The sequence below is a fragment of the Ostrinia furnacalis genome, unplaced genomic scaffold (assembly GCF_004193835.3).
Source record: "Ostrinia furnacalis isolate ACB-3 unplaced genomic scaffold, ASM419383v2 OfSCF5354, whole genome shotgun sequence".
NCBI classification, from domain to species: domain Eukaryota; kingdom Metazoa; phylum Arthropoda; class Insecta; order Lepidoptera; family Crambidae; genus Ostrinia; species Ostrinia furnacalis.
This window is the reverse complement of record NW_021135593.1, coordinates 11,681-21,962: the sequence shown is the minus strand read 5'-3', so window position 1 is coordinate 21,962 and position 10,282 is coordinate 11,681. Positions and strand designations below refer to the sequence as shown.

The 10,282-nt window shown below is 37.3% G+C and overlaps 1 protein-coding gene across 1 annotated transcript; it reads left to right on the top strand.

Annotated features, from left to right (window-relative positions):
• The first annotated feature begins 566 nt into the window (after positions 1-566).
• Positions 567-3,709, top strand: LOC114360972 (WD repeat-containing protein 55 homolog). The gene is made up of 5 exons (XM_028315865.1): positions 567-795; positions 1,289-1,650; positions 1,968-2,085; positions 2,753-2,921; positions 3,033-3,709. The coding sequence occupies exons 1-5, from the start codon at positions 693-695 to the stop codon at positions 3,529-3,531; spliced, it is 1,251 nt and encodes a 416-aa protein (XP_028171666.1). The 5' UTR covers positions 567-692; the 3' UTR covers positions 3,532-3,709.
• The last annotated feature ends 6,573 nt before the right edge of the window (positions 3,710-10,282 follow it).

Here is a 10,282-nt window from a genome sequence, read left to right as displayed (position 1 = left end):
TCATCGTAACCGATTATTGCAATCGGATTACATGAACATCACTTGACCATGTATGTCCATTTGGACATATCGGACCATGTATGTCCATTTGGACATATCGGAATGACACGCTTTGAGGAGCAACTTGCTGTATCTTCTCTAATCCATATCTGTGGTAGTCAGTTTCGAACAACAAGTCAACCTCGACGTGTTTGGCAATACACGTCGAGGTTGACTTGTTGTTCGTCATCATCAAAAAAGAAGAAGAAGAAGACATTATAGATGACCCACGCTGAACTGTCCCACCAAACTCAATGACAGGGGGGCGCTACCATCGTTCAACTATATGGTTTCCAACATGGTAAAAATCGGAACCAGCGATCTGGTATTGACGGTGGCGCCCCACTGTCAATGTCATGCATAGGACAGTTCACTATTTTGGAACTATAGCCTGATCCTTCAAAATTTTCGCTCTTCCCGGGTATTTTCCTTTAAAATCCGTTTCCCAACCTTTACACCTCGTCATTGGCAAATGCACAAGCCGTGCGTGCCAGAAAAAAAAAAAAAAAAGAAGACATTAATGACGTTTAATCAATTTTAGGTTATTTTTTAGAAAAGCATGTACGAATCCTGTGTCCGCCGAACACGTAAAACATACACGTCTTTTATTTATTAATTATAACAATACACAAGTGAGATCAAAAAACATTAAAATGGGGGAAGATTTCCGAGATTATGATAAAAACTCTTCCGACGATGACAGTGATAGCAGTGAAATCAGTATTGATGAATTTGAACACTCCGAAACAGACAGTGGTAAATATCTAAGATGTTTGATGATATGTCATTGGTAAATATGAGATACTGCAATAAATTAATTGATTCTTAGTAGGTAGTTCTATTGAAGCATCTATCTATTGAAGAATCTTCTATCTTGCTAGTCAATTTTTATAACGAAACAGATACACATTGGAGTGTAATAATTAAACTTTACACACAAATCTTTAGACACTGCAAAGACTACATTTTATAGGTAGTTGGGTTTCTTATGAAGAATCAGCCGATACCAAATCGGTGTAATGTGCACACCTCCATACCTATATAGCCCAGCCGCAGACCACCGACTTTTTCTTGGCCGATAGTTAGGTCAGTAAAGCATTACATCGACCGATTCTTCATTCATAGTCTGCGGGGTGTCTTATTAGAAATGTAATAATGTTATTTAATTTAGTTGCAATTAAAAAAATCTTTCTTTCTATGAAATTATTCTTTCTTTCAATGTGATTTTTTACTAGTGTTTTATTTTTAGAAAATGAAGACAATAATATGAGTGCTTCGCCAGATCAAGCAATAGAGAAGGAGGATCAAAATAATAAAGAAGAAGATGATGAGGATGATGATGATGATGATGAGTTAGTCAAAGCAATTAAAGCTGAAAAAAATAAAGCTCGGGATCACCCTCCAACCATTAACTGTGAAGATTTCATAGTGAATATCTCTTTCAATCCAGTAAAAAATTTAATTGCTTTAGCAAATATTGTTGGAGATGTTTTATTGTATGAATATAGTAATGAAGAAACTAAATTGGTTGAGACATATGAAGTTCATCTGAAGGCGTGTAGAGACATTGAATTTGATGACAGTGGCCTTACTTTATATTCCACTTCAAAGGTTTGTATTTCAATTGTTTATATTAACTTGGTCTACATAAACATTATTTTGTAGTTTTTGGTTAGTGAGTGACTGATTTTATCAGTGAGTGACTGATAAAATGTGTCAGATAAACCATAAATTTTGGTTTTCTACTTTCTAGGTCTCATTTAGACTTCAGAATCTGGCATATTGTTGGCAATAGACCAAACTATTAACTATGGAATAGAAACTTAATAAAACCTAGCTGAATCACATTTAAATAACTCTTATTTATTCTGTCTGTCTATAATTTTATGCATAGGATTAATAAAAGGTTACTTTCTGATCTTTTACAGGATAAAACTATTGTAGCTACAGATGTTGAAACAGGAAAGATGAAGAGGTGTTATGAAAATGCTCATGATGACCCAGTGTATTCAATGATTAGTTTGGGTGGTGAAAAAATAGTTACAGGTAAGTACCTACTTACTTCAGCAAATAAATATAACTTTCGTAAACTATTTTTTTTAATTAATCTAATAACTTGAAAGGTATTGCTTATATATTTTGTTATTTTATAAAATCAAATCTTTTTTAAGACTATGAAACTTGAGAAGAAGTGTAAAACAATATTTTGTTTATGTGAAGTATACATAATTATGTCGCAGTCAGATTGTATAATCCGCCGTTTTACATTACGGCCAGCCATTTTAAAAAACAGCGCTGTTTTGTAATACGGCAGTTCAACGATTAGTCATTACGATACATTCTTCAATACGGCGGCCCACGTGTAGCCGCATCGCATTTAGATTGTAGGGTGACCATACCCCCATAATCGGGTCCCGTACGTAGTGGCGAAGGTCGATTTAGCGAAGTACGTTTTAGCGAAAAACATTCATTGTGGTACGCTGGAGCGAAAGGCCACTGAAGCGAAACACTTGCGGCCGAAAAAATACTTTATCTTTTGGGAGCTGCCCTAAAAAATTTTTTTTCAAAATTTTATTTTACCGTTTTGTCGGCGTAATTAATTACATTACATAACAGCGCTGTTTTTGAAAATGGCTAGCTGTAATGTAAAACGGCGGATTATAAAATCCGACTGCGACACATATACAGCTAACTTTTGCTTATTCCACTTTAGGTGATGATGGTGGTACTGTCAAAATGTGGGATATGAGAAAAGCTGATCCAATATTTTCTATAAAAATTGGTGATGAGCATGTTTCGGATATGATTACAAATGATGCACAAAAATATTTAGTTTGTGCAGGTGGCGATGGAGTTTTGACTTGTCTTGATTTGAAAGCTAGGTATGGACCTATGTTAAAAATATTCTTACTACATATTTTATTCAAAATATTTTTAAATACAAATATCACGGCACGTTTGTTCGTGTTTAACGTAATTTAATTTTGTTTCAGTAAAATCTACACAACATCTGAAGAATATGATTCAGAGCTAACCTGTATGGGGCTTTTTAGATCAGATACAAAACTACTTGTAGGTGCTTCAACAGGAAAGATGTATTTATTTAACTGGAAAGAATTTGGATTTCATAGTGATGAGTTTATTGGCCAAAAACATGCTATACAATGTATGATGCCGATAACTCAAAATATTGTTGTTACGTCAGGAGAGGACGGCATGTTAAGAGCAGCTCATATGTTCCCACAGCGTCAGCTAGGAATCGTAGGTCAACATAGACTACCAGTAGAATGTCTTGATATAAGCCATGATGGTCAATATATTGCCTCATGTTCTCATGATAATGATGTAAAGTTCTGGAATATTTCATATTTTGAATCCATAGATACTCTTATAGGTGTGAACCACAAACAGAATAAAAAGCAGGACATGATAAACAACTTACCTTCCAGTAATGTGAAGAATGCATCAGATTTTTTTTCTGGACTAGTTTAAAGTTATTTTAAGTTTAAGGCAGGCACATCAGAAGGCGCGCAGCGGCGCGGATCGTGAGGGAGACTGCGGCAGACGGCGTCTGTTTGTTGTTTGGCCAAAACATGCCTAGAACTCTCACACACCAGTCAGTCTTGAAAATAATTCCTACCGTATTGACGTGTCATAATTTTATTTGAAAACTAGCGGCCGCCCGCGACTTCGTACGCGTGGATCTCGTTTTACCCCCCCCCCCCCTTCATCTATCTTACGCGGTTCAGATTTTTTCATACAATTTTTTTTCCCGCTAACTCCCGTTCCCGTGGGAATTTTGCAATATCCTGTTGTAACTAAGCTTTAAGTTTACTAAGGTACCTACATGCCAAATTTCAAGCGTCTATCTTACGCGGTTTACATTTTTTCATACAAATGTTTTTTCCCACTAACTCCCGTTCCCGTGGGAATTTTGCAATATCCTGTTGTAACTAAGCTTTAAGTTTACTAAGGTACCTGCATGTCAAATTTCAAGAGTCTATCTTACGCAGTTTAGATTTTTTCATACAAATGTTTTTTCCCGCTAACTCCCGTTCCCGGGGGAATTTTGCAATATCCTGTTGTAACTAAGCTTTAAGTTTACTAAGGTACCTGCATGCCAAATTTCAAGCGTCTAACTTAAGCGGTTTAGATTTTTCATACAAAAGGATTTTCCCGCTAATTCCCGTTCCCGTGGGAATTCCTAAGTATCCTATAACCTGCCCAGGAGTATGAAGAATAATTGTACCAAGTTTCGTTAAAATCCGTCGAGTAGTTTTTGTTTCTATAAGGAACATACAGACAGACAGACAGACAGACAAAAATTTTACTGATTGCATTTTTGGCATCAGTATCGATCACTAATCACCCCTGATAGTTATTTTGAAAATATATTTCATGTACAGAATTGACCTCTCTACAGATTTATTATAAGTATAGATGGAAGAATCTGACGTTGTTTTATTAGCAACTAGCTTTTGCCCGCGGCTTCACCCGCATGAAATTTAGTTTGTCACAGATCGTCATAAATTATAGCCTATTATGTTAATCTCGGTTAAAAACATACTGTAAAATTTCATCAAAATCCGTTCAGTAGTTTTTGCGTGAAAGAGTAACACACATCCAGACATCCAAACTTTCGCATTTATAATATTAGTAAGACTAGCTGTGCCCGCGACTTCTTAAGCATAAAAATAGTTCGAATAATATTTCCCGTTCTTGCAACATTTCTTTTTACTGCTCCGCCCCTATTATTGGCTTTAGAGTAGAGATGAAACGGATATCCGGTAACTATCCGGTAGGCCGGATATCCGGCCTAAATTTACTATCCGGCCGGATACCGGATAGTAACTCACTATCCGGCCGGATACCGGATATTAAAAAACTACGACAATTTTCTATTAATAAAATGAAATACATTAATCTTTGAAGTAAATATCAATAAAATGGCTTATAATAATGACGGTTTTTGTTTAAAGTCCAAAAAGTTACAAAAGCCATATTAAGGTCTTTCAAAAAACTAATTTCTCTTTCTGGGCTATTCACTCTAATGACGAATACATAAATAGTAAATATCTGTTAGTGTCGAAATATTGCCAAATAAAAAAGGCGATCTTTTTTTCACTGATGGTTTGATGACATGATGCATGCAGTTCAGTCAGATTACGCAACAAGTAAACTAATTTAATTTTCGCTATTCAATCACGCACGATAGCAACCGAAATCGCCTGTTGATCTGCCCCCTAGACAAGTGGCAAAATCTGACATTCTATTCGGACGGATTCGATTTTCGAAAAGTGTGACTAGTCTAGTCTACTAATACCCACTGATCGCCTTCGAAGCACTTGTGCGGCGCTAAACTCGTCACGACATGCAACGAGACAATGGGCCAACTATCCGGCCGCCGGATATCCGGCTATCCGGCCTAGCAGCTGGCCGGATATCCGGTATCCGGTATCCGGCCAAACAACTATCCGTTTCATCTCTACTTTAGAGTGATGTTATACAGGGTGTTGATTTCAATACTCGCCATATTTAGGGAGTTGATTAAGTAGCTTATTCTGATCGCAAATCATTAAAAAAATTGACTTCGAGAAAAATTTAAAACGTAATCAAAGAAAAATACCTATTTACACTAGCTTCATTACGTGGCTTACGCGTGGCTTTCTTCAGTAGGCTATCCGACATGATAAGCGAGCGATCCGCGTAGCTCGATGGTGCCGCAGTGTAAACTATTGCAGTATTGCGAGCCACAGTACAGTTATTTCGCACGGAAAATATTCGGTAAAAAATCCACTTTCGTTTCTATTTTTTTTGTGGATAAATGCTTCGTTTGTATTTTTTATGACTTAAATAATAGATTACCTAAATAAATATGGCGAGAATTGAAATCAACACCCTGTATAGCCTAAAGCCTTCCTCGATAAATGGGCTATCTAACACAAAAATATAAATTATTCAAATGGGACCATAGTCCAGTCACTATATTGGAAAATGCTGCCTATAATAGCAGTTTTTTTTATTATTTTCAAATAATTCCTTTCGTATAAATGGCAATGCCAAATGGCAATGCCAGATTTTGTATGGAAGGTGGCGTCTTTTTTTTTTCGCGCGGCTATCGACCAAATTTTGTTTTTTGATTACAAAATAGTGTAATAAACCAAACTTATTATGACATGTATACCTCTCAACTCAGTCTGAACTGAGTTACGAGCTTTAGAAGTTTGATGATTTTACATACTAGATTTGCTTTTTGCGCGCAAGTTTTGTAAGAAATTGCAACAAAATATTGCACTATTTTTTTATTGCGCTGATTCTGCTCCACACTGATGTCTGGAGCCTATAATGGATGGTATTGTTTGTTTACACATACAATGTCACTATTTTGTTGCTATTTCTTACAAAACTTGCGCGCAAAAGCAAATCTAGTATGTAAAATCATCAAACTTCTAATGCTTGTAACTAGAGATGTGCCGCTGAGAAAGTTCTCGTTCCCGGCAATATTCCCAGTGAGAATATTCTCGAGAACCGAGAACGCTCCCGGGAATATTCTCAGTGTTCTCGACAGAATACATTTAGTTTTTATTTTAATTTTGTTTTTTATATGTGATATTATTTGTAATGTTTCGACGTTTTATTAACTGGGCGTTAAGACTAGTCGTTATAAACAAGGCATGAAACGTGTGAGTGAGATATTGCTGTCTTGATCACTCTTTTCGTGGCGAACGCGTACCGCGGCTTTAGGACTCGGCTACGGTATTTGAACATCAGTGTGCCTCTGAGTTTTAAGGCCCTTGCCACCCTTGCGAATTTCAAGCGGATTCAAAGCGGATTTAAAGCGGAGTGGCGACGCGACGGAGAAGCCGCGTGAAAATATCGTAAAGCTTCCCAAAGGCTGCCCAGCCGAGCTGGATTCGATGATTGACCTTTTTTTCGAAGTTGGACCTACCTAACTGGACTGTTTGTCCCAGGTATATTGTCAACAACCTCGAGTGTAGTCTCCAACTTTTAGAGGAGTGGTTGCAACACGGTCTTTAGACATCATTTTTAAATCTTGTCCATGTTCATTTTGAGACCCACTTGTTGAGAGACTCTATTGAGGCCATCGAGCATTGTGCCTAGATCTTCCACGATCTCAGCCATGACTACGATATCGTCTGCTGTCTGGGTGATGTACTCGCCGTTGATATTTATGCTGAATCCGCTCGCTCCAGCCCAGAAGCTTGAAAACATCTTCCAGGGCGGTGGTGATGACGTCTCCCTGTCTCACCCCTCGCTGCAACTGGATAGGTTTCGGGTCCTGATCTTAAAACGAACTGTCACTGTGGCGTGTTTGTAGAAGCCTTTCAACAAATTCAAATTCAAATTATTTATTTGCATAAAACATGTTTCATCGACATAGCGATATGCAAACATTTAGTCGTCATGCAGTATTATTATTAAATTATTAATATTACATGATCTACCTCCAATAGAATTCAAATGTCAAAAATATTTATTACAATGCAATTACAATATCAATTAAAACAATTAGGTAATTCAGGTAATTAAAATTTCGGATGTCACATAAATTATAATAAATTAAACAATTTTATGATCACAATAAAACGTGAGAATACAATGTCAGTATCAAAATTATAGGAATGTCATAAATTAGCAATTCGCATATGGTTACCACGGCAGAATTTTGTAAATTCATCTATGTCATAAAAACAGTTTTCAGTGAGAATTCGGAAAATNCTACTAGCTTTCCGCCCGCGGCTTCGCCCGCGTGGAATTTTGTCTGTCACAGAAAAACTTTATCGCGCGCGTCCCTGTTTCAAAAACCGGGATAAAAACTATCCTATGTTCTTTCCCGGGACTCAAACTATCTCTATGCCAAATTTCATCAAAATCGGTTGCGAGGTTTAAGCGGGAAAGCGTAACTAACAGACAGACAGACAGACAGACAGAGTTACTTTCGCATTTATAATATTAGTTGGGATTTTGTCATCAAAAAACAAGGTTTGGTCGATGGCCGCGCGAAAAAAAAAAGACGCCAATTTCCGGTAGTCTTTTGATAAAACATGCTCAGGGAAACTAAAACTAGAGAAAATTTCCTATTTGATATCTACTAACCTTTTTGTGAAATCAATAGTTTTGTCGTGGGAGCGCCGCAAAGTATACTTCTTCTATTTATGCGTTTTGACCAAAAAACATGGCATGTAATGCCATTTCCTCTACCGCAATTTCTGTATTTACAAAGCCGCAGAGGCTCTGCGGCTTTGTAAATACTCTCCGATGTTCTCCGCTGCGCTGCGCGCCATTCGCTGTTTGTTTTCTGTGAATCTAAGATGGGAATACACAGCATAACGTGGTATAACCTACCCGTTCGCGCTAAGTTTGCCGGTCCGTGGAATGCGCGCGTCCCCTCTCCCAACCGCAATTAAACGCAATTGGTTAGTGATTAAACGCAATTAATGTGTCTTATTTTATGCAAATACACAATTTTTATCAATACCTAATAATAAATAAAAAATAATTTAACTAAATATAGTTTGTTATAGTTATAGACGATTCCCTTCGAGTGACGTCATATCGCCAGCGGGAAACTTAAAGCGAACGGATAGTACCTACACACTCATTAAGATAAAAATTGAGGAAAATACTAGAAGAGCAATAACTATGATGTCTGTCTGCGTGCATACAAGAACCCAGAATAACATCAGATTTGTACACTAATTTCTACGAATCCAATAAAATTAACGCCTGGACCATGCTTTAGTGTTCAATTACCCTACACATCAACTTCGTTTGAACTAACTGTCAAAACGATACCGCGATACCACACGTTCGTCATCCAGTCGCATTGCAGTTGTTTTGTGACTAGAGATGAAACGGATAGTTGTTTGGCCGGATACCGGATATCCGGCCAGCTGCTAGGTCGGATAGCCGGATATCCGGCGGCCGGATAGTTGGCCCATTGTCTCATTGCATGTCGTGACGTATTTAGCGCCGCACAGGTGCTTCGAACGCGGTCAGTGGGTCTATTAGTAGACTAGACTAGTCACACTTTTCGAAAATCGAATCCGTCCGACGAATAGAATGTTAGATTTTGTTGTTAGACTTTTCTAGGGGGCAGATCAATTCGGGCGATTTCGGTTGCCATCGTGAGTGTGTGATTGAATAGTGAAAATTAAATTAGTTTACTTGCTGCATAATCTGACTGAACTGCAATATGTCGTCAGACCATCAGTAAAAAAAAGATCGCATATTTGGCTATATAATATATTTATGTATTTGTCATTAGAGTGAACAGCTCAGAAAAAAAATAGTTTTTTGAAAGCCTTAATTATGGCTTTTTTGTAACTTTTTGGACTTTTAATAAAAATCGTCATTATTATAAGCCATTTTATTGATATTTGCCTCAAAGATTTATGTATTTCATTTTATTAATAGGAAATTGTCGTAGTTTTTTAATATCCGGTATCCGGCCGGATAGTGAGTTACTATCCGGTATCCGGCCGGATAGTAAATTTAGGCCGGATATCCGGCTTACCGGTTAGTTACCGGATATCCGTTTCATCTCTATTTGTGACTTTTAAATACTACGTCAGGGCATACGAATTAAAACTCGCTTCTGGTCACCGCCACTACGTTTTCTGCAAAAAAAATCAAAGTTGTGCTTCAGTGTGCTGTCTACAACCTACTATTTTTTGAAGCTCACATAATTATGTGGCTACTTCGGTATCCTTCCGTTTGGCCAAATTACTTTTCGCCAAATTTCACTTCGCAAACAACTTATCGCCAAAGTTTCATTTCCCAAATGAACTTTTAGCAACTGTACTTTTCGCAACTGATTCATTTGGTCAAATTATCATTTGGCCAAATTTTACTTGGCAAATGTTTATATAGCAAATGTTTTATGTTGCCAAATATTATATCCCAAATAATTTGTTTGGTCAAATTGACACTTCACATACTTACCCACCGTTACCCACAAATCAAAGCATAAGGCACATGATCATGGTTTTCACAATAATTTTATGTAAAACATTACAGAAAATAGTATGGTTGCAAAAAGTAGGTATTGCAGAAAATAGTAGGTTAGGTTAGGTTAGAACAGTGACCCTTAATGCGCGAAGGCGAGCGAAGCGTGCCGCGGCAGCGGCCGCCGAGCGNTATTATTAAATATACAAATATTGCTGCTGCTGATCTGTTGATACCAATGCCTTACTTTTGAATAAATGGGAAAGTATGAAAT